Genomic DNA, 24,470 nt, shown 5'->3' with positions numbered 1-24,470 from the left:
ATGTGTTGTCACATTGGTAGAAGGTAAATTTGAGCTTCAGTGAGCAGGTTATTGCTAAACAAGTGCCGCTTGGTAGCGTTATTGATGACTCCTTCCGTCGCTTTGCTAATGATGGAGAGTAGATGGATAGGACATTAGTCCTGCCTTTTCTAGACAAGATCTGCACGGGCAATTTTCCACATTGCCAGGTTGATGTCAATATTATAGAGGAACAGCTTGCCTAGGGGCATAGATATTCATTACAAGTATTTGATATCCGGAATGTTGTCTGGATCCATAACCGTTGCAGTATCCAATGCATTTAGCCATTTCTTGATATATGACATAGAGTGATTCAAATTGGCTGAAGAGTGGTATTTGTGATGCTGGGGACTTCAAGAGGAGGCCTAGAAGGATCATTCACTTGGCATTTCCAGCTGAAGATTGGAGCAAATGCTTGTCTTTAGTTTTTTTTTTGCATGGACGTGCCAGATTCTGCCATCATTATTTGTGGAACTGCCCTTCTGGTTAGTTGTTTGATTGTCCACCACCATTGATGACAGAATGTGGCAGAACAGCATGCTTGGATCTGATCTGGATTGCTCCAGCATGCTGTTTTCACTGTTTAGCATACACTCAGTCCTTTGTAGTTTCACCAGGTTGACCTGTTATTTTAGATTTGCCTTGTTCTGTTCCTGGTGTGCACTCCTCATTGAATCTCTTGGCTTATTGTAATGATAGTATAAGTGGTATACTGAGCTATAAGGTTACAGATTTTAGTACATGATCTGTTGGTGATGATCCATTACACCTCCATAGATGCCTAGTTTGAATTGCTGGATTAATTTTCATTTATTCCAGTTTGAATGGTGTTCGGAGGGAAGATATCCTCAGTATAAAGCTGGAAAATTGTTTTCAGAAGGGCTGTGTGGTGGTTGCTCCAGTCAGTATTGTCTTTGTCAGATGCACTCATGGCAGATAGATTGATGAGGATGATGTTGAAGTAGGTTTTTCCCTCTTGGTTCCCCCACACTTTCTGCTGCCCGGTCTGGTAGGTATATTCTTCAAGACTGTCAGTAATGGTGCAATTGAGCCACTCTTCGTGATGGGCATTGAACCCAGAATATATGCTGTACCATACAGACCTGAACAATAGATTTCAAAAGATAATTATTTTATAAAAACATCTGTAATTGACTGTTTTAATCAGTTTCTCCTCCACCTCTTATTGTTTTCAGGACTTGGAGGTACTTGTGTAAATGTTGGCTGCATTCCAAAGAAACTGATGCATCAGGCTGCTCTCCTGGGCGAGGGCCTCTCAGATTCTCGTAAATTTGGATGGGAGTTTGGTGAGAAAGGTAAGACTGAGCTGTTTTGAAAGCTGGATTCTCCACATAATAGATTCGGTGCATAATTAACACAACGGGGAGGTAAGTAAATAGTTGGTATGGTGGTAAAGTTGAATGAAATGAATCTATAACTGGGATGGCAGCAGACTAATCACCAACAGCTGTTGGATATGAAAATCCAACTGGTTCATTAATGACCTTCAGGGAAGGAAACCTGCTATCTTTACCTGTTCTGCGTGTGACTCCAATCCCAAAGTTGCTAGTTGACTCAGTAGCCTCTGAGTTAGCAAATTGATTGTAAAAGGGAGATGTGTAATAGAGATGACTGCATTGTCAACAGCCAACAATTTAAAAATAATCAACTCTTCCTCCTTGCCCTCCACGCAGCCATTGCTGATTTCAGTTGAAGCAACATGAGCCATTCAGCCCTGCCAGTTGACATTTGTCCTCGACTCGGACAAATGGCCCAAATTGCCTTTACTTATCCTGGTCTTGTGTCCCTTTATTTTCATTTACATCTTTCTGCCTTTTCATACTAAACTTGACTGTCAAAGCCCAAAAAAGATTCAGACGCCATGCTAGTTGTAGACAAATATATGGCGGTTAGAATTTGCTGCTGTTTTTCCTATTTTATTTCATTTGGAACGTTTGATAACTTTTGAGAGATTTCCAATAATGAAAGCCTTTGTTGTCAGCAATAAATCTCAAGATTCTGCATGAAGCTGTTACAAATCTACATTATCAAAGGATTCTTGTTTTGTATGAATTAGTTAACCACAACTGGGGCAAGATGAAAGAAGCCATCCAGAATTACATTGGCTCTCTGAATTGGGGCTACAGGGTGGCATTACGGGACAAGAAAGTAGTTTACAACAACAGCTATGCAGAGTTCGTGGACCTACATAAGATAAAGGTATGTAGTGACAAGCTTTTATTTGTAATATTACTTTGGTTTTCTAGAATTGGTGTTATCTGTCACATTCCCCTTGCCCCTCAAACAGCACTGTAATTTTTTGGAAAGCAGCATGAATATTTTGGACTTTGAAAGCTAGATTCTCCACATAATAGACTAGAGGATAATCAATACAGTGGGAAAGTCCTTAAAATGGTTGGGTCCCTTTGTTTACAATTTATGATCATCATGTGCCTTAATAGCACAACAGATGTTTGACTCCAGTAAATTGCAAGATATGGAATTTGTTTAGGTGCTGAGATTGATTTACACACTACAATGATTACACCCTGTTAACTAAATGCATATGATTTTTCTGTTATGATTAACATAATGCATCTTCTAGATGAGAATATGTAGGACTGGTAAGATTTGCTGTTTCTCTTGAGAGATCTCATTGCTGTTTTGTAAAATATTTGAGACATGTCTTTCGGATGTTGGGGTTGGACTGATGGATGGGTGTGTTGCAAGGTTTTACAAAAGTGAATAGATTGTAGGTTGTTGGTTTCTGCCTGAAAACCTTTCCATGTTAGTTTTGCTCTTTAAAAGTTGTTTTAATGCTGAGCTCCCCCAGGGCGATTCGGCGATTCCTTAATCAACGAGAGGCAACCAGCATGGTTTAAATTGAGACAGCGCTTGGCAATTAACCATCAGTTGTGAATATAAAAGTAGGGAGGTCTTGCTGTGGCTGTATAGGGCATTGGCGAGGCCGCAGCTGGAGTACTGTGTGCAGTTTTGGGCGCCGTACTTACGCAAGGATATTTTGGCCTTGGAGGGAGTGCAGAGGAGGTTTACTAGGCTGATGCCGGAGTTGAGGGGGTTGAGCTATGAGGAGAGGCTGAATAAATTAGGCTTGTACTCGTTAGAGTTTACAAGAATGAGGGGAGATCTCATTGAGACTGCAGCAGGCGACGGTGCAGAGGGACCTCGGGGTCCTTGTGCATGAGTCGCAAAAACCCAGCCTGCAGGTGCAGCAGGTGGTCAGGAAGGCGAATGGGATGCTGGCCTTCATAGCGAGGGGGATTGAATATAAAAGTAGGGAGGTCTTGCTGCAGCTGTATAGGGCATTGGTGAGGCCGCAGCTGGAGTACTGTGTGCAGTTTTGGGCGCCGCACCTGCGCAAGGATATTTTGGCCTTGGAGGGAGTGCAGAGGAGGTTTACTAGGCTGATACCGGAGTTGAGGGGGTTGAGCTATGAGGAGAGGCTGAATAAACTAGGCTTGTACTCGTTAGAGTTTAGAAGAATGAGGGGAGATCTCATTGAGACGTATAAGATGATGAATGGGATGGATAGGATAGAGGTGGAGAGACTCTTCCCGCTCAAAAAAGACAGTAGGACTGGGGGCACAGCCTCAAGATAAAGGGGGGGCGGTTTAGAACGGAGTTGAGGAGGAACTTCTTCACTCAAAGGGTGGTGAATATCTGGAATTCTCTGCCCGTTGAAGTGGTGGAGGCTGCCTCGCTAAATATTTTTAAGAAGCGGGTTGATGGGTTTTTGATAAGAGAGGGGATTAAGGGTTATGGGGAGAGGGCGGGAAAGTGGAACTGAGCCACGACAGATCAGCCATGATCTTATTGAATGGCGGGGCAGGCTCGAAGGGCCAGATGGCCTACTCCTGCTCCTATTTCTTATGTTCTTATGAGACGTATAAGATGATGAATGGGATGGATAGGATAGAGGTGGAGAGACTCTTCCCACTCAGAAAGGATAGTAGGACTAGGGGGGCACAGCCTCAAGATAAAGGGGGGGCGGTTTAGAACGGAGTTGAGGAGGAACTTCTTCACTCAAAGGGTGGTGAATCTCTGGAATTCTCTGCCCGTTGAAGTGGTGGAGGCTACCTCGCTAAATATTTTTAAGACGCGGGTTGATGGGTTTTTGATAAGCGAGGGGATTAAGGGTTATGGGGAGAGGGCGGGAATGTGGAACTGAGCCACGACAGATCAGCCATGATCTTATTGAATGGCGGGGCAGGCTCGAAGGGCTAGATGGCCTACTCCTGCTCCTATTTCTTATGTTCTAATTAATTGATGCCTTCCCAATTGCAATACCTCTACCGCTTGCCAGCCAATCAGCACTCTTTTCACACTGTATATCAGTTGTTCCCTTTACGTTTGCTATTCTTGTGAATTGTCCTGACAAATAAAAGCCTCAACAACATGAATCTTTTTCCATTGACTGTACAGTGCTTTGGAACATGAGGAGTACAATTGTTTTCTTGTCCAATCCAGTCACAGTTCAAACTTTATCTGAACTCCAACTCCAAACAGCAGCGAAATTAACTTGTAAGATGGAAGCTTGAGATTGTTTTATAGCAGTTGATGTATTGGGGGCAGCATGGTGGTGGTTAACACTACCGCTTCACAGTGTAAGGGACCCAGGTTTGATTCCGACCCTGGGGACTGTTTGAGTGGAGTTTACGTGTCCTCCCCAAGTCTGCGTGGGTTACCTCCAAGTGCTCTGATTTCCTCCCATAGTTTAAAGATGTGCAGGTCAGGTGGATTGACCATGTAAATTGCCCTTAATGTCCAAAAATGTGTAGGTTAGTGGGATAATTGTGTGAGGTCATGGGGTAGGGCAGGGGGCGAGCCTAGGTAAATTGCTCTGTCAGAGATTTGGTGCAGAGTCGAAGGATTGCAATGTTTCTCGTTGCACTGTAGGGATTCTATGAAAAGCCATGTGTTTGTGTATGCAAGATTTTAATGCATCAGTAGCTGCCTTGTAACATGACCATTTTTCTGAAGCGTTAATTCTAATTTGACGCGGGGTACCCTCTTATTTGAATTGGAAGTCATTCTGTTGGATATATGGCTAGATCATTTATCTTTATATGACTGCAAATCAAACATCTAACTTTAAAAAGAGATTTGAATAATGCATGCTGGTCATTTAGAATGAAATATTCCTTTAATTATTGTGCCTGTCAAGTCGGCTCATTGAACTTATTCAGAGTGTTGGTATACAGATTCTATCGGGAAACAAAATTTGAGCATGTTCAAATTACTTTTTGTGATTATGGAAGTTAATAGCACAGAAGCAGTGTGTTTGACTTCACGCTGCCTCTTTGCTAGGTCAATCCAAAGCTGCTGCATTGTTTCTCATGATGTGGGTATGCCGGCGTTGGACTGGCATAAACACAGTAAAAAGTCTGACAACACCAGGTTTTAGTCCAACCTATTTATTTGATAATATACTCACTTCGTCAGGTGAATGGAGAGTTCTGGCCTCAGACAGAGCATATAAAGCACAGACAGTTTAGAGATTACTGATTATTTGATTATTATCAAATAAATAGGTTGGACTAAAACCTGGTGTTGTCAGACTTTTTATTGCATTGTTTCTCCACAGTGTTGTCGTCTTCTGCTTCACAGTTATCCATTTTTCCTTTTTAAAGAAGATGTCATAAGCACTTCCTGTGGTAAAACATTCCATGCTCCAGCAAGTCCCTTGTTTGCAAAGAAATTTAATTTTGATGTGTCTCATTTAAATAATTCTAAATTGATGATTCCCATCTGGGAGACAGTGTTTTCCTATTCCTAGGAGCAGGACTAGACCATTCAACTAATCATACCTGCTTTGCCATTCAAACTGACCATGGCTGATCATCTACCTCAATACTATTTTACTCCACTTTCTTCATATTCCTTGATGTCATTAGTAACTAAAAAACTATCATTTTCTGTCTTGAATATGCTCGGTGATGATACTTCCACAGTCCTTGGATAGGAAATTATGACCCATGACTGAGGAAATTCCTCTATCTTATTCCTAAACCCCCTAAGCCTGAGTCTGTGGCCCTGGTTCTAAATGCTTCAGCTAGGGGAAACATTCTAGCCATATGTACCCTGTCACAGTTTCAATGAAATCAACGGTCACTCTTCAAAACTCTCAAGCATACAGATTCAGTTTCCTCTATCTCCTCTCATAAGATAATCCTGCTATCACAGGGATTAGTCTAGTTAACCTCCTTGCTCTCCCTTTACAGTAATTATATTCTTGGATAAGGATATCAAAACTGTGCATAATACTCCAGGTGAGGTTTTACCAAGGCTGTGTACAATTGCAGCAAGACATCTTTACCCCTGCACTGAAATCCCCTTGAGATAAAGGCCAAAATACCATTTGCCCTCCTAATTGCGTGTTGTATCTGCACGCTAACTTTATTAACTGATGAGCAAAGGAACCCAGGTCCTTTCAACATCAACACTTTCCAACCTCACACCGTTTAAATACTCTGTCTTTCTGTTTTTTCTACTGAAATGGATAATTTCACACATGTGCCATGTTCTTGCCCCTCACTTGCCTGTCCAACTCCCTTTGAAGCCTTCTTGCATCATCCTCACATCCTACGTTCCCACCTGATTTCGTCATCAGCGAATGCAGAAATATTGCATTTTGCTCCTGTATCCAGATCACTTTATATAGATTGTGAGCAGCTGTGGCCCAGCACTGACCCGCATGGTATTCCAGTAGTAACAGCTTGCCATCCTGAGAATGACCTATTTATTCCAACTCTGCTAACCAATTCTTAATTCTTGCCAGCATATAACACTGAATCTTGTGTATTCTAATTTTGTTTACTAACCTTTTGTGTGGGACTTTATCAAAAAACTGAAAATCCAAGTACATCATGCCCCTGGTTCTCCATCCATACTACAGCTAACATCCTCAAGAAACTTCCAAGAGATTTGTTAAACATGATTCCCCTTTCATAAATCCATTTGTGTTCTGTTAGAATCCCAGACCGCAACCCCAAGGTATATTATGAAGTCAGAGACTAGACCCCAAACAATTTTCCAAACTTGGCATAAATGTGAGGAGTTTGTTTCCCTAAACTTCCTATTTTCTTGTTTTTCTCCCTAAAAAGTAACCTCACACTTGGATCGATTTATATCTGGTACATGTCTACCCATTCGACTAATCATTGTCTTTCTGAACTTTTAAACCTCTTCATTTACTGAGCTTCCTTATTGATCAGTAACCGCTTTCCCAGAATCTGCTTCTTGAACTAAAGTCCAAATCGTTTACATGTACAGAGAATAAAGGGAAATCTGATATTGACTTACGGAGTGCTCTACTACTGTGTCTCATTCAGTCAGTGCAATAATCATTTACTCAGACTTTGTTTTCTAACTGTCCTTCTAGATTTCCTTTTACACTGATGCCTGAAATTTTCTATCAAGAAAATATCTTCTGAAAATGCATGTTATGTACCTGCATCCCTTAATCCATTTAAATGCTAGTAAAGTTAGTAGAAAATGCAAGTCATGACTTGCTTTTAACACAATATTCTTAATGCGTACATTGTGAATTGCTTACTAATTTTATTGCTGCCAGGTATTGATGTACGTATTCCAGATGCAACAGAACTAGGATGTGTCAAGATCGTTGTCCTGGCATTATATTTGACTGCATAAAGTCCTTGTGACAGCACCATAATGACGGATTAGGGTGTAATGGATGAGTATAGTGACATTGTACTAGTTATGGCAAGGCACAGTTATATCAACACAGATGTAAGAAACTAATGTACGTACTACAGCATCTCATGGATGTGGCTCACCAACATCACTTTGAGAGCAATTAGGAATGGGAAAAGAATGCTAGCTTTGCCTGCAAGTCATGCATCCTAACCATTAATGTAAAAATACAAGGCCAATCTACACATCTCTAGTCACTCTTGGTTAGATGGTGTGATGCATGCAATAAAGAAGGGATGAGAACTTGCAATAGCAATATGTTTCAGGGTTTCGCAGCAGGGAAATCATAGACAAGGAACAAAGTGCTGATTAATAGAGCGTTTAAGAGCTTTTCTTGTTAATTTTAACTTTGACAAGAGTATATAGCAGGTTTCCCTTTTATTCAGTACTCGCACTAATGTTACTAATAATTAATGAGGAAAAATACACCCCTGGTTAGCTGGATTTTAATAGCACAATGTGGGAGGAATAGATTAAATCCTCTTTGTTCAGTTTCTTGATGTTTTTATGATGCGCTATATACTTCCAAGTGAATTTTTCTGTATGCTGCTTTGAATTTGAGCAGTTTTGTGAATAGAGCACCATGCTTTAAAAGGTTTTGTCTTTTTCCCACCCAAAGGCAACCAGCAAGCGGGGTAAAGTGACCTTTCACACAGGAGAAAAATTCATTATCGCAACAGGTGAAAGACCTCGTTATTTAAGTATACCAGGAGATAAGGATTATTGCATTACCAGGTATGTTTCCTTCCTCAGTGGATAAGAACTTGCAGCTTTAGCGTTTGTAGTTTCACCTGTATTTAATATAGCTGTGAGGGTGGAGAAGATGACATTTTAAACTTTGTATTGGTTCAAGTGACGTGCCATTAGTGGACTTGACAACTTAATGGGTAAAGGCACCAGCTGCTCTGTTGTAGAGCTGTAAAGAGTAAAGTCCCAGATTTGACCTTGCATCTGTGCTGAGCTGTATGCTAAGGGAATATGAAAAGTTACAGGCAGTTAACATAAAAGGGAATCCCAAAGTCTTCTATAAGCATTTAAGTAAATGTGTGGTGAAAGAAGTAGGAGAGCCAATTAGAGACCGAAAAGGGATTTACACATGGATGCAGAAGACATGGCTGATGTATTAAATGAATTCTTTACACCCCCCTTTACCAAGGAAGAGGGTGCTACTTAGGCCATGGTGAAAAAGGCACAGGACTGTTTACAATTGATGAGGAGGAGGAACTGGGTAGGTGTCTGCACTTAAGATTGATAAGACACCAGGACTGGATGAGATGCACCCAAGGATACTGAGGGAAGCGAATTGGAAATTGCAGAGGCACTGACCATAAGTTTTTCAGTCTCCTTACAGTCTGGGTAATTCCAGAGGATTGAAGAATTGCAAAGATTATCCTCCCTTGCTCAAAAAAGAGTAAAAGATTAGCCCAGCAGCTACAGGCCAATCAGTTTAACTTCTCTGGAGGGGAAACCTCTGGATACGAGGTCAGGACACTGGAAAAACGCAGGTTAAAAAGCCGGTACAGATTTCTGTGGCGGAAATTGTGTTTAATTAACTGGCTGGAATTTTTTTGAAGAGCTTGCAGATGAAGGCAGTGCTGTTGATGTGGTGTACATTATCAAATGCTTTTTGAGGTCGAAGTACTAACACAACAAACTTGAGAACAAAGTTATATAGCTCATGGAATAAAGGGAGAATAGCAACATGGATATGAAATTTGCCAAGTGACAGGAAACAGTAGTGGCTAATGGGTATTTTTCATGCTGGAGAAAGGTTTGTAGTGGGGTTTCCTGGGAGTCAATCTTTGGATCTTTGCATTTCCTGAAACCTATTAATGACCTAGACCTTGGTGAAGAAGGCATGATTTCAAAATTTACAAATAACAGGAAGCTTGGTGAGGTATCCAATTGGATACAAAATTGGCTTGATGACAGAAAACAGGGAGAGTCTAGAGGATTGTTTTTCAAACTGGAGGTTTGTCACCAGTGGTGTGCCTCAGGGGTTGGTGCTGGGTCCACTGTTATTTGTTACTTATATCAATTATTTGGATGAGAATTTAGGAGGCATGGTTAATAAGTTTGTGGATGACACCAAGATTGGTGGCATAGTGCACAGTGAAAAGGGTTATCTATGATTGCAAAGGGATCTTGATCAGTTGGGCCAGTGGCTGGTGAATGGCAGATGGAGTTTAAGAACATAAGAAATAGGAGCAGGAGTAGGCCATCTAGCCCTTCGAGCCTGCCCCGCCATTCAATAAGATCATGGCTGATCTGTCGTGGCTCAGTTCCACATTCCCGCCCTCTCCCCATAACCCTTAATCCCCTCTCTTATCAAAAACCCATCAACCCGCGTCTTAAAAATATTTAGCGAGGTAGCCTCCACCACTTCAACGGGCAGAGAATTCCAGAGATTCACCACCCTTTGAGTGAAGAAGTTCCTCCTCAACTCCGTTCTAAACCCCCCCCCACCTTTATCTTGAGGCTGTGCCCCCTAGTCCTACTGTCCTTTCTGAGCAGGAAGTGTCTCTCCACCTCTATCCTATCCATCCCATTCATCATCTTATATGTCTCAATGAGAGCTCCCCTCATTCTTCTAAACTCTAACGAGTACAAGCCTAGTTTATTCAGCCTCTCCTCATAGCTTAACCCCTTCAACTCCGGTATCAGCCTAGTAAACCTCCTCTGCACTCCCTCCAAGGCCAAAATATCCTTGCGTAAGTACGGCGCCCAAAACTGCACACAGTACTCCAGCTGCGGCCTCACCAATGCCCTATATAGCTGCAGCAAGACCTCCCTATTTTTATATTCAATCCCCCTCGCTATGAAGGCCAGCATCCCATTAGCCTTCCTGACCACCTGCTGCACCTGCAGGCTGGGTTTTTTGCGACTCATGCACAAGGACCCTCTGCACCGTTTAATTTAGATAAATGTGAGGTTGATGCAGTTTGGTCGATCGAACCAGGACAGGACATACTCTGTTAATGGTAAGGTGTTAGGGAGCGTTATATAACAAAGATTTAGGGGTACATGTTCATAGCTCCTTGAAAGTGGAGTCACAGGTGGACAGAGTGGCAAAGCAGGCATTTGGCATGCTTGGTTTCATTGGTCAGAACATTGAGTACAGGAGTTGGGATGTCTTGTTGACATTGTGCAAGACATTGGTAAGGCCACACTTAGAATACTATGTACAGTTCTGGTCACCCTATTTAGAAAGAGTGCAAAAAATATTTACTAGGATGCTACCCCTTTTTGTTCTATAATGCCCCCATTGCCATTAACAGAGTTTGTCCTGTCCTTGTTTGATCGACCAAAATGCATCAATCTAGGATGCTACCAGGACTTGATGATTTGAGTTATAAGGACAGACTGGATAGACTGGGACTTTTTACCCTGAAGCATAGGAGAACATAAGAACATAACATAAGAACATAAGAAATAGGAGCAGGGGTAGGCCATCTAGCCCTTCGAGCCTGCCCCGCCATTCAATAAGATCATGGCTGATCTGTTGTGGCTCGGTTCCACATTCCCGCCCTCTCCCCATAACCCTTAATCCCCTCGCTTATCAAAAACCTATCAACCCGCATCTTAAAAATATTTAGCGAGGCAGCCTCCACCACTTCAACGGGCAGAGAATTCCAGAGATTCACCACCCTTTGAGTGAAGAAGTTCCTCCTCAACTCCGTTCTAAACCGCCCCTCCTTTATCTTGAGGCTGTGCCCCCTAATCCTACTGTCCTTTCTGAGCGGGAAGAGTCTCTCCACCTCTATCCTATCCATCCCATTCATCATCTTATTTGTCTCAATGAGAGCTCCCCTCATTCTTCTAAACTCTAACGAGTACAAGCCTACTTTATTCAGCCTCTCCTCATAGCTCAACCCCCTCAACTCTGGTATCAGCCTAGTAAACCTCCTCTGCACTCCCTCCAAGGCCAAAATATCCTTGCGTAAGTGCGGCGCCCAAAACTGCACACAGTACTCCAGCTGCGGCCTCACCAATGCCCTATACAGCCGCAGCAAGACCTCCTACTTTTATATTCAATCCCCCTCGCTATGAAGGCCAGCATCCCATTTGCCTTCCTGACCACCTGCTGCACCTGCAGGCTGGATTTTTGCGACTCATGCACAAGGACCCCGAGGTCCCTCTGCACCGTCGCCTGCTGCAGTTTTTCGCCACGTAAGTAATAGTCCTTCCTACCATTCTTCCTACCAAAGTGGACCACCTCGCACTTGCCAACATTAAATTCCATTTGCCAGTTCCTGGCCCATTCGCCCAGCCTATCTAGATCCTTCTGCAGACTCTCCACACCGTCCGCGCAATTTGCTGTTCCACCAATCTTGGTGTCATCAGCAAATTTCGACACCATACACTCGGTTTCCTCCTCCAGATCATCTATATAAATGGTAAATAGCTGAGGCCCCAGCACCGACCCCTGGGGCACTCCACTAGTCACCAACTGCCAATCCGAATAGCACCCATTGACCCCCACTCTCTGCCTCCTATTTGACAACCAATCCTCTATCCACGCTAACACCCTACCCCCAACTCCATGCCCCCTTACCTTCTGCAATAACCTCTGGTGAGGCACCTTGTCAAACGCCTTCTGAAAATCCAGAAAGACCACATCCACCGGCTCTCCTCTATCCACCGCCCTAGACACATCCTCATAGGACTCCAATAAATTTGTCAGACACGACTTCCCCTTAACGAAACCGTGCTGCGTCTGCTCTATCAAGCAATTCCCCTCAAGATGCCTCGCTTAAGAGTAATCTTAGAGATGTATAAAATGATGAGGGGCATAGATAAGATAGTCAACATCTTTTCCCAAAGGTAGGTGAGTCTAAAACTAGAGGGCGTAAGTTTTAAGGGGACAGGTACAAGAGGGTCTAGAGGGTCAATTTTTCTAGAGGATGGTGAGTGTCTGGAACAAGCTGCCAGACACAGTAGAGGCAGGTACAATTTTGTCTTTGAAGAACAGATTTAGACAGTTACATGGGAAGATGGGTATGGAGGGATTTGGGACTAGCTTAGTGGTTTTTAAAAAAAAAAGGGATGGCATGGGCAAGTTGGGCCGAAGGTCCTGTATCCATGCTGAAAACCTCTAATTATGAACTGTGTAGAACTTAGACCAGTTGGTGGAATGAGCGGACAGATGGCAAATGAAGTTGAATGTGGGGAAAAGTGGATGGATTTATCTTAGGAAGAATGTGGCGAGATGACAGAAGATAAAAGATAAAATTCGAAAGGATGTGCATTGGTATAGGGATCTGGGAGTGTGCGCACTTATGTCATTGAAGGTGACAAGTTGAGAGGGCATTTAAGGCATACAGTATTCTAGGCTTCATTAATAGTGGCATAGTATATGAGAGCAAGGAGATTATGTTGAATTTGTGTAAGACAATAATCTGGCCTTATCTAGAGTACTGCACTCAGTTCTGTACATTGTATTTAGGGACGGATGGGAAAGCGTTGGAGAGAGTGCAGAAAAGTCTTCAGGATGGTTCAGGGATGTAGAACTTCAGTTTGAAAATGGCTTAAAGAAGTTAGGACCGTTTTCCTTAGAGAAAAGGCGGCTGATAAGATTTGATAGAGGTATGCAAACTTGTGAAGGGTGTGGACAGAGTAAATAGGGAAAAGCTGTTCCCACTTGTGCAGGGATCAAGTACAAAAGGGCACAAATTTAAAATAATTGACAAAAGCAAATGTGACACAAGTAATGTCTTTTCACAGCATGAGTCATTATGGACTGGAATATACTGCTTGATTGTGGTGATGGCAGGTTCAATTGAGGTGCTCAAAAGAAAATTAAACTATTATACAATTATTTAAAATAAAAAAAATACAGGGAATAGGGCAAAGGCAGGAGCATGGCATGAAGCCAAAACAGAAAATGCTGGAGAAACTCAGCAGGCCTGACAGCATCTATGGAGAGAGAATAGAACCAACCAGGATAAAGGCAAATTACTGCAGATGCTGGAATCTGAAACCAAAAGAGAAAATGCTGGAAAATCTCAGCAGCTCCAGAAGCATCTGTAAGGAGAGAAAAGAGCTGACGTTTCAACTCCAGATGACCAAGGGTTGTCTGGAGTCGAAATGTCAGCTCTTTTCTCTCATTACAGATGCTTCCGGACCTGCTGAGATTTTCCAGCATTTTCTCTTTTGGTTTTGAGTCAAGGTAACAGGTTGACTTGTACAAAACTTGAGCAGTAAATAAAAGCTGCTGTCGCTTATGGAATCATAAGGAATACAAAGACAAAGAACAACCCAGCACGGGAAACAGGCCCTTCGGCCCAACGAGCCCGCGCCGCCGCATCACCCTACACCTATTCTACCCTGCATGTCTACGAATGGAACCCTACTCAGTCAGATTCAGGGAAGAAATAGTGTCAATTTGGTAAAAACCGATTAGCCTAAGAGCACATCTTTGGGGTGTGGGAGGAAACCGGAGCGCCCGGAGGAAACCCACACAACCACAGGGAGAATGCGCAAACTCCCACAGACACAGGCCCAAATCCATGTGTCTGCACAGCCAGCAGTGCTAGTCACTGAGCTGTTGCGGCGCCCGTCTACCGGTCCAGGATCAAGCACGCACACTGACATGAAGTACTAGGCCACTCCTGGACTTCCAAGAGCAGCCCATGCACGACCCGCCGTGTGCATGCCCCTCGCTTGACACGAGGTGGACCTCCACCTGTGGAATAAAGACAAAAAATATTAATCATACAGCCTGCCCTTCCGGTGTCTCCCGAGGTTTAACCCTATTTAATAGCCCCTACCATATCCCTCCATTCTCGTTTCACTCATGTGCCTATCTAACTGCATCTTAAACGAGTCCAACGTTCCTGCCTCCACCACCCTACTCGGTAGCGCGTTCCAGACCCCCACAACTGTCTGCGTAAAGAACCTTCTTCTCACCTCCAAATTATACCTCTGCCCCCTCACCCTTAAATGATGACGTTCCCTTAAATACGTTCCGAATTTTCTTCTTGCCTTCACTTTCCTTTACTAAGTGTGAGTTTTAAGGTCTCAGTTTGAAACAAGGTTGTACCCAGAGCAATCGCTACAAAGGATGAAGCACGTATTGCTCATTAAGGTTGCCATTTTTTTGGAACATAGGTATTAGGAGCAGAAGTAGACAAATTCGGTCCTTTGACCCTGCTCCGCCATTCAATTAGATCGTGGCTGATCTCTTCCTGGTCCCAAAACCATCTTCCCACTTGCTCCCCATGTCCCCTTATCCTATTTTATTAGATAGATATTTATTTCCTTCATGAAGCAATTCAAGGATTCAGACTTCACCTTTTGATGGGGCAGCAGTTTCCACAAATTCACTATCCTCTGCGAGAAGTAGTTCCTCCTCACCTCAGTTTTAAATCTACCGCCTCTCAACCTATACTTAGACCTTTTTTGAGTTTCTAATTATGTGCTCTCTGTCAGCTATTTTTAAAATCTTAAGTCTTGTTCTCAAGACAAGAATTATAAAGTGCTTTAAACAATTTTCAGCAAAACTTTTTAAAAGCTTTTTCTCATGCCGCATAACTGACTCGATTATAGAGCCACAATATGTGAACAGTACCTGTTGAGTTGATTTGTTCACTTTTCCAAAAAGTAATGAGTTACAGGTGTGATCTTTGCCCTTTTTTTACCTTTACCAGAGGGAAAGTATGTTCCTTTTATGAAGTCTCCATTGAAAACTTACTAATGGGGAGTATTGAATTATGATTGGAACAAAGGAAAGGGAAAATGGTACATTGCTAAGTTAATAAAGCAAAAATTCTTGATTCTCATTTGCTTTTTTCACATTGTTTCTGCAGTGATGATCTCTTCTCTCTACCTTACTGCCCAAAGAAAACTCTGGTTGTGGGTGCTTCCTATGTGGCACTGGAATGTGCAGGATTCCTTTGTAGTTTGGGATTGGATGTTACAGTAATGGTGCGCTCCATTCTTCTGCGTGGCTTTGATCAGGAAATGGCAGAGAAAGTGGGAGCACACATGGAAACTCATGGGGTGAAGTTTCTGAAAAGATATGTGCCAACTAAGGTAATGAAGCATGTTTTCAGCTGCACGATTTGTATATTTTTCAGTTTTTAACTGTATAGGTACAAGGGTAGCTCCTGGACATTGGAATAGAACAGTGCATTGTCCAGAGTGCCAGATGGTGAAGCATAGAGCTAAGACAATTCTTAAACACTATTTACTTAAGCTGCACATTACATGCAACTATAATTTTGCTTTCTTTTCTAAAGGGGCTTGGTTATGTGCATCACCCCCATGTAAGTTAACATACTTAGGGGGAGGCAGTGACACAGTAGTATTGTTGCTGGACTAATAATCTAGTGGCCTAGGATATAGCTCTGGGGACCTGGGTTCGAATCCCACTGTGGCAAATGGTGAAATTTGAATAAAAATCTGGGATTAAAATGTCCTTCAGGGAAGGAAATTTGTTGGTCCTTACCCAGTTTGGCCTACATGTGACTCCAGATCCACAGCAATGTGGTTGCTTCTTAAATGCCCTTAGGAATGGGCAATAAATGCTGACCTAGCCAGCGATGCCCACATTCCGTGAACAAATAAATATTTGAATCTTTTGATCAGTCATTCTGTGTAAAGGGAAGAGGAGAAGGGGCAGCAAAAGTCTAATTTGGCAAGTTCATTTAATATGTATCAGAACAAATCTTAGTTCAACCTATTGGTTTTGTGGCAGAAATCCTGACAATATTGGGAGCATTTGGGGAAGAAGGTCTGAAGCACTGGGATTGTTCACTGATGTGAAATTGTGGGCTGGAGGCTTGAGATTAGAGGGGCAATTAGAGGGTTTGAAGGAAGTCTGAAGAGGGATTCTCAGGACCTATTGATGAGGTGCTCTTGAATGAGACCAGAGGGATCGAGTAATTATGGAGGACGGACAGAGCATGATCTTTTATAAACTGGTGGGCATGGTGTAGGAAGATGGGGCATGTGTTACCATTGACTTTCTTAAATTGTCTGATCCAGCCATAAGTCTATTCATCAGCCTTCTTAGCTGAGCATATAGTTCTATTGGATCATTAATTATCCTCTCTCCCCTCCCCACTGTCATTGTCCATTGCCAATTAATTCCTGAATTTACTGCTGAAAGTTAATTGACAGGAATTAATAGACCAATAGCATTGGCATTTGATTCTAATACATAGTGAATGTCAACTTTTCTATATTCGTGGAAGCCATCAAATTAGTTTTAAAGCTCTAATTTATTTCTCATGCATTTTCCAAGTTTATATATATCTTCCTTAAGCCTTAGATTTGTTCCCCAATTGTTTCTGTAGGTTGAGCAGCTGGAGGCTGGAACACCTGGAAGACTCAAAGTGACTGCAAAGTCCACAATAAGTACAGAGGTCATTGATGATGAATACAACACTGTGAGTACAATGCCTTTTGCTAATCATCTGTCTTGATTGACAGGGTGTTGCAGAAACAAAAGTATAAGATGTTACATAAGCAAAAACAACTTATCTTGAATATCAAAACACTGCTCCAACCTTCTTCAACACTTCTGCATCTTTGTACATTGTGTAGTTGGCAAAATACAAAGAAAAATACAGCACAGGAACAGGCCTTTTGGCCCTCCAAGCCTGCACCGCTAATGCGCCCAACTAGATCGTTCGTTTGTATCCCTCTATTTCCAGTCTGTTCATATGGCTATCTAGATGAGTCTTAAATGATCCCAGCATTTCCGCCTCAACCACCTTGCTTGGCAGTGCGTTCCAGGCTCCCACCACCCTCTGTGTAAAATATGACCCCTGACATCTGTGTTGAACCTTGCTCCCCTCACCTTGAACTTGTGACCCCTTGTGTTCGTCACCTCCGACCTGGGAAAAAGCTTCCCCACTGTTCACCCCATCTATGCCCTTCATAATTTTAAACACCTCTATTAGGTTGCCCCTCATCCTCTCTTTCCAGGGAGAACAACCCCAGTTTACCCAATCTCTCCTCGTAGCTAAGACCCTCCATACCAGGCAATATTCTGGTAAACCTTCTCTGCGTTATCTCCAAAACCTCCACATCCTCCTGGTAGTATGGCGACCAGAAGTGGACGCAGTGTTCCAAATGTGGCATAATCAACGTTCTGTATAGCTGCAACGTCACATGCCAACTTTTATTCTCTACGCCACATCCAGTAAAGGCAAGCATGCCATCTGCCTTCACCTCTCTCTCCACCTGTGCTGCCACCTTTAAGGAACTGTGGACTTGCACACCCAGGTTCCTCTGTGCATCTGTACTCCTGATGGTTCTGCCATTTATTATACAGCTCCCCCTACATTAGATCTACCGAAATGCATCACTTTGCATTTACCTGGATTAAATTCCATCTGCCGTTTCTCTGCCCAATTTTCCAGACTATCTATATCCTGCTGTACTGTGTCTGTTCATCACTATCCGCAACTCCAGCAATCTGTGTCGTCCGCAAACTTACTGATCACACCAGCTACATCTTCTTCCAAATCATTTATATATATCACAAACAGTAGAGGTCCCAGTACAGAGCCCTGTGTAACACTGCTAGTCAAACCAGAAAAAGAACCCTCCACTGCAACCCTCTGTCTTCTATTGCCAAGCCAGTTCTCCACCCATCTAGCTGGCTCACCTTCTATCCCGTGAGATTTAACGTTTTGCACCAGCCTGCCATGAGGGATCTTGTCAAATGCTTCACTAAAATCCATATAGACTACATCCACGGCCCTTCCTTCGTCAATCGTCTTTGTCACCTCCTCAAAAAACTCAACCAAATTCGTGAGGCATGACCTCCCTCGTACAAAACCATGCTGTCTGTTGCTAATGAGATTATTCTGTTCTAAATGTGCATATATATCCTATCTCTAAGAATCTTCTCCAACAATTTCCCTACCATGGACGTCAAGCTCACTGGTCTGTAATTACCCAGGTTATCCTTGCTACTCTTAAATAACAGGACCACATTTGCTATCCTCCAATTTTCTGGGACCTCACCTGTGTCCAGTGAAGAGACAAAGATTTCTGTTAGAGGCTCAGCAATTTCATCTCTTGACTTCCTGAGCAGCCTAGGATAGATGCCATCAGGCCTGGGGATTTGTCTGTCTTAATTTTTCCTAAAAAACCTAATGCTACTTCCATTGTAATTGAGATTTTTTTCTAATGGTCAACACATCCCTCTGAGACACTACCAGTCAACATGTCCCCCTCCTTTGTGAATACTGATGCAAAGTATTTGTTTAGGATCTCACGTACTTCCTTTGGTTCTAAGCATAATTCCCCTTCTTTGTCCCTGAGAGGTCTGTTTTTTCCTCCCTGACAACCCTCTTGTTCCTAACGTATGTATCAAATGCCTTAGGATTCTCCTTAATCCTGTCTGCCAAAGACATTTCGTGACCCCTTTTTGCCCTTCTAACTCCCTTTTTGAGTTCTTTTCTACTTTCTCTGTATTCCTCCAGTGCTCCATTCGTTTTTAGCTGCCTGGACCTTACGTATGCCTCTCTTTTTCTTTTTGATTAGACCCACAATTTCAGTGGTTATCCATGGCTCTTGAATCCTACCGTTCCTATCCTTCCTTTTTTATAGCCACATGCCTGTCCGGCAGCCCTATCAACTGCTCCTTTAAAGACTCCCACATGCCAGATGTGGATTTATTCTTGAACAGCCTCTCCCAATCAACAGCCACCAGATCCTGCCTAATCCGGCTGTGGTTAGCCTTCCCCCAATTCAACACCCTACCCATAGGACAACACTCATATTTTTCCATATCTTCTTATTGTTTTGTTCTGAGAGCGCAGATTTTCTGTTTGGAAGTTTCTGGACGCAAGTAGCTAATACCTCCTCAGCATTTTCCTTGTGAACCCACCCTGGGTATACCAGACTATCCAACTGTTGATCAGTTATTAACACATTTTACTTCTGGTTTCTTGGCAAATTTGTTTCATTACATTTTCACTTGATTGAATTTTTAAATCGATGCGAATAGCACCACAATTTCCATCAAGGACCAGCATCCTTTTAGTTTGAAAGCTGAACCGTTCCAGCCTGTCAGAATAGAGATGAATATTGTGTTCACATGGTACAAACACAGGATAGAAGTGAGAAAAGTTTTTGTTTTTACTTGCCATTGTTAAGGCTGCTGAGTTGAGTCATTTATGACCTTGTCCCCTTGGGATTAGCTAACTTCAAATCAACCAGTGATCAGATGGAGAGAAAAGGGTGTCAGAGGGAAATAGGGATACAGCACACAGGGTTTGCCTATCATTGTCAACACACACCTGTAGCTTGCAGCAGCAGCACTGCTGCTGGTGTTAAACTTTATTTTTTGGATAGAATGCAAAAGTTGCTTAATTTTGAAGTCAGTCAATTGAATGACCAAAATGGGGGACAGGATTAAGGTAAGTTAAGAGAACTGTAGCTGCTTTTTATCTAGTTAATTGCAACTCCAAATCTATTACATTTTTAAAAAACTATCCATTCATGAGATGAGGGCATTGCTGGCTAGGCCAGCATTGGTTGCGTATCCCAAATAAGACCATAAGATATAGTAACAGAATTAGGCCATTCGGCCCATCGAGTCTGCTCCGCCACTCGTTCATGGCTGATATGATTCTCATTCCCATTCCTCTGTCTTCCACTAGTGGAAACATCCCCTCCACATCCACTCGATCTGGGCCTGTCAGTATTCTGTAAGTTTCAAATAGATGCCCCCACCTCATCCTTCTAAATTCCGAGTATAAACCCAGACTCCTCAACCAGTCCTCCTATGACAAACCCTTCATTCCTGGGATCATTCTTGTGAACCTCTCTTGGGCCTTCTGTAAGGCCAGTGCATTCTTCCTTCGGGATGGGGCCCAAAACTGCTGACAATATTCCAAATAGGGTCTCACCAGAGTCTTACACAGCCTCAGCAAAATATCCTGCTCTTGTTCTTAAAGTTGGTAGATTATTTCCGATCCGTGAATAGCTATGGTAATTTCAGTTCTCCCAGTGTGAATTTAGATTGGGAAGATGCAATGTGGTAGCTAGAATGCAAAGTTCAGAATTACTATTCAAATAGTGGTTTTATTTCAGATTGGAAAAGTAGCCTAATTTCCAAATGAACTTGAATGAATGGTTAATTTATTTAAAAAAATCCTTGTTTGCCTTTAATAGCTTCAAGAGGGTATGGGAAATTGCCTTTAATTACCAGGAAATGTGATATTGGCTTTTCTCTTTAGGTGTTGATCGCTGTGGGACGTGATGCTTGCACAAAGCACATTGGCCTAGAAAAGATTGGCGTTCAACTAAATCAAAAGTAAGTTGTGTTTTTCACAAGATTAAAGTTTGCAGAAAAGTTCTTGAGATCGATTTGAGTCTGGTCTGCAAATATTGGAGCTGAATTGGGGGAAAAGCTGGAATTCAGCTGAAGGAATGAGGGGGTGGTTTGGTAGTTGGGGGAGGGGGGTGGGGGAGAGGGGAGAAACATCCATAATTGCTTCCTTCAAATTGTCTGTTAAATACAAGTTTGCTTCTGAATGGCACAAGATTGGCATGCATAAACATGGACCCAAAATACTTTGGTACAGTTTTGTGCTGCATTGTTTCCAAGCAATGGAGGTCAATCCTATCACTGCAACTTAGAATCATAGAATCCCTACACTGTAGAAGGAGACCATTTGGCTCACTGAGCCTGCGCCAGCAAGAATCCCATCCAGGCCCTAACCCAATGTATTTACCTCTGGCACTAAGGGTCAATTTTTCATGACCAATCAACCCGACCTCCTCCTTTGGAGTGGAGGAGGAAAGCACCTGGAAGAAACCCACAAGAGTTGAACTTGGGTCCCTAGTGCTGTGAGACAGCAGTGCTAACCACTGTGCCACCCAATTGATCCTATCAAGACTGAGTCTAGCAGGGGTGTGTCATTGCCCCCATTTCTTTCTCCATCTTCATGGTCACCATTCTTCACCTTGTTAAGAACAAGCTTTCCAATGGAGTAGATATAATTTGCAGAATGGACAAAACACATTTCAACTTTGGCCGGTTGAAATCGACAGAGAAATTGACACCAAATCGCTCATGGAACTTCAGTATATGGATGATATCGCCATCTCTGGTCTCTCAGAAGGGAATCTCCAAACCATGCTTGACCCCTTCCTGGAAGCATATTGAGGATTCATTCTCAACCTCAAGCAGACTCCCATCCGTCAGCAACCCACTCCAGGACAGGATCTGGTCTCTCCCTCCATCCAGAACAATGGAAAAACCCTTTCAAACATGGAACGTTTCTGTTGGGGAGCGACCCCTCATCTAAAGCTGGCATCAATGCCGAGATCCAACATTGTGTCCAATGCTGCCTTTTGACGCCTGTGGACGTGAGTCTTCAACCATGAAATTGTGCTGGCACCAAGGTCATCCTGTACAGGGCAGTGCTTTTCCAACTCTTCGGCTTAGAAACTTGGACTCTGTACAGACGCCACCTCAAGGCTCTGGAGAGGTACCATCAATGCTGTATTGACATCAGATGGGAGGACATGTGTACTAACATCAACATCCTTGAACGAGGCAAGAGCACCAGCATCGAGGCCTTGATCATCTAAAACCAACTCTGCTGGGCCAACCGTGTGCTTAGGATGTTAGAATCCTGATTGCCAAAGCACGTCTCCTTTCCCCAGCTCCAGGAAGGTTCCCAAACAAGAGGATGACAAAGAAAGTGCTTCAAAGACACCCTGAAGGCTTGCCTCAAGAAATACAACATAGATATCAATGCCTGGACATGCAACTCGTGACCAGTAACACAGTTTCTTGGGTGGACAATCGTATTCATTAGTGATCAGCTTGTACAGTTTTACAATTTTATATTCATATAGAGCATTTTTATACAAAAGAAAAATTTATTTAGTATAGTGACTTGTATGTTATGACCAGGTGTGGGGGAGTGAACTGGCTCCCCTGTATTTAGCCCTCCTCGTAAATGCCACATAAATCCAAATGTGTTGATTTAATAAGAAGCCAATCAAACTTAGTTTTCCTGAGTCAGAATAAATTTATTACTTACTAAACCTGAAAAAAATAAGACACGAAAGCACGCATGTACGTGCCACACATTTCAGAAGTTACTGAGCCTTGCAGCTGTTTGAAGTTCATGGTTTATTAAATGCTCCCAATGCACTGTAGGGACTCTCCAAAGCTCCTTGGGCAACACCTTCCAAACCCACAAGCAGGACAAAGGCAGCAGATGCCTGGGAACACAACCACTTCCCCTCCAAGTTGCTCACCACCCTGACTTGGAAATCTATTGTAATTTCTTCACTGTCCAGGAACTCCTTCCCTAACAGCACTTTTGGTGTGCCTACACCTCAGACTGCAGCGATTCAAGAAGGCAGTTCACCACCACCTTCAAGGGCAATCTAGCAGTGGGAAATAAATGTTGGCCTTGCCAGCGGCACCCACACATGCTGTATACAAATTTTTAAGAAGTTGAATTGAAAATCAGCTGCACTTGCTGGAGACAACCATTGCTTTAGAGAAAGACTCAGATTTTTTTACTGCTTCAGTTTTTTCAGATTAATTTGATGACCCTGTATTTCTGTCTGACTTGAAATTTCGTAACTCCTCCCCCCCCCCCCCCATTGGTGTGTTCCACAGAAAGGAATTCGTTTACAGGTAAAATCATACAGGTTTACAGCATGGAAACAGGCCCTTCAGCCCAACTTCTTCATGCCACTTAAGCTTGTCCCAATTGTTGTGCAACAAGTAATCACAGTTTTGATCTTCAATTTTTGACTCATTGAAACCAACAAGAGATGGGATTATTTTGTCGTCCGTGGAGTTTTCAGTATTTGTTGGGTGTGTCTGACTGGTTAGCAGTTCTCCTTGTGTTTGCTGCTGATTAAAATTCAGCAGTTTGCATTTCTCTTTTTGAAGTCGATGGTGACACCCCACAGATGTTAGAGCAAGTCTGCAGTGCAATCCATATAGAAACTTCCCAGAACAGTGGTCTGCTTACAGTATCAGACACCTTTTGGTCAGTGTTTGTCTTGTTCAATATGTTTTTGGTTAGCTGACAAAATTATGGTTGTTATGACAACGAGCAGGTAAGGTTTATTTGCATACTGCAATGAGCGAAGTGATTGCTCTACAAACATTACTGAGAAAGTAATTGGTCACTTTTTGAAGTTTCCCCTGAAACATATCCCTCCCATAGCAGTTAAGGGGCAGTTCTGCACTGTTGATGTCATAGAACCCTACAACGCAGAAGGAGGCCGTTCGGCCCATCGAGTCTGCACCGACCATAATCCCGCTCAGATCCTATCCCTATAACCTCACGCATTTTACCCAAGCTAGTCCTCCTGACACTAAGGGGCAATTTAGCATGGCCAATCCACCTAACCTGCATGTTGTTGGACGGTAGGAGGAAACTGGAGCACCTGGAAGAAACCCGTGCAGATAGTGTGCAAACTACACACAGGTAGTGACCCAAGTCGGTAAGCGAACCCAAGTCCCTGGTGTTGAGGCAGCAGTGCTAACCACTGTGCCATCATGTTCAGGTCTGGACCATGGAGTTGAACCCAGAATCTTCTGACTCTGAGTTATGAATGAAACCTGGCTGATGATTTTTGTACTTTTTAAAAAAAATCTGTACTCCTTTGTGGACCCGACGGTACTTCACCCAAATGTTTGAGGAGGAACTGACAGACCATAGAGTTGATCTGTCCTTTCCATGAATTGAATTGAAAACTGCTTCCGA

General features: G+C 42.9%; 1 protein-coding gene across 1 annotated transcript in view; it reads left to right on the top strand.

Moving 5' to 3' along the window:
- txnrd3 (thioredoxin reductase 3) overlaps nucleotides 1-24,470 on the top strand; it is a 65,946-nt gene that overhangs the window by 21,516 nt on the left and 19,960 nt on the right. Inside the window, exons 6-11 of the mRNA XM_080218629.1 lie at nucleotides 1,218-1,337; nucleotides 2,099-2,241; nucleotides 8,378-8,493; nucleotides 15,567-15,792; nucleotides 17,058-17,150; nucleotides 20,961-21,037. Of these exons, the coding sequence (XP_080074755.1) occupies nucleotides 1,218-1,337; nucleotides 2,099-2,241; nucleotides 8,378-8,493; nucleotides 15,567-15,792; nucleotides 17,058-17,150; nucleotides 20,961-21,037 (775 nt within the window). The remainder of the gene's footprint in view (nucleotides 1-1,217; nucleotides 1,338-2,098; nucleotides 2,242-8,377; nucleotides 8,494-15,566; nucleotides 15,793-17,057; nucleotides 17,151-20,960; nucleotides 21,038-24,470) is intronic.

The sequence above is a fragment of the Carcharhinus amblyrhynchos genome, chromosome 3, assembly GCF_965287045.1.
Source record: "Carcharhinus amblyrhynchos chromosome 3, sCarAmb.v2.hapA, whole genome shotgun sequence".
NCBI lineage: Eukaryota > Metazoa > Chordata > Chondrichthyes > Carcharhiniformes > Carcharhinidae > Carcharhinus > Carcharhinus amblyrhynchos.
Note: the sequence above shows the minus strand (reverse complement) of the source record. Positions and strands in the feature narration are given on the sequence as shown.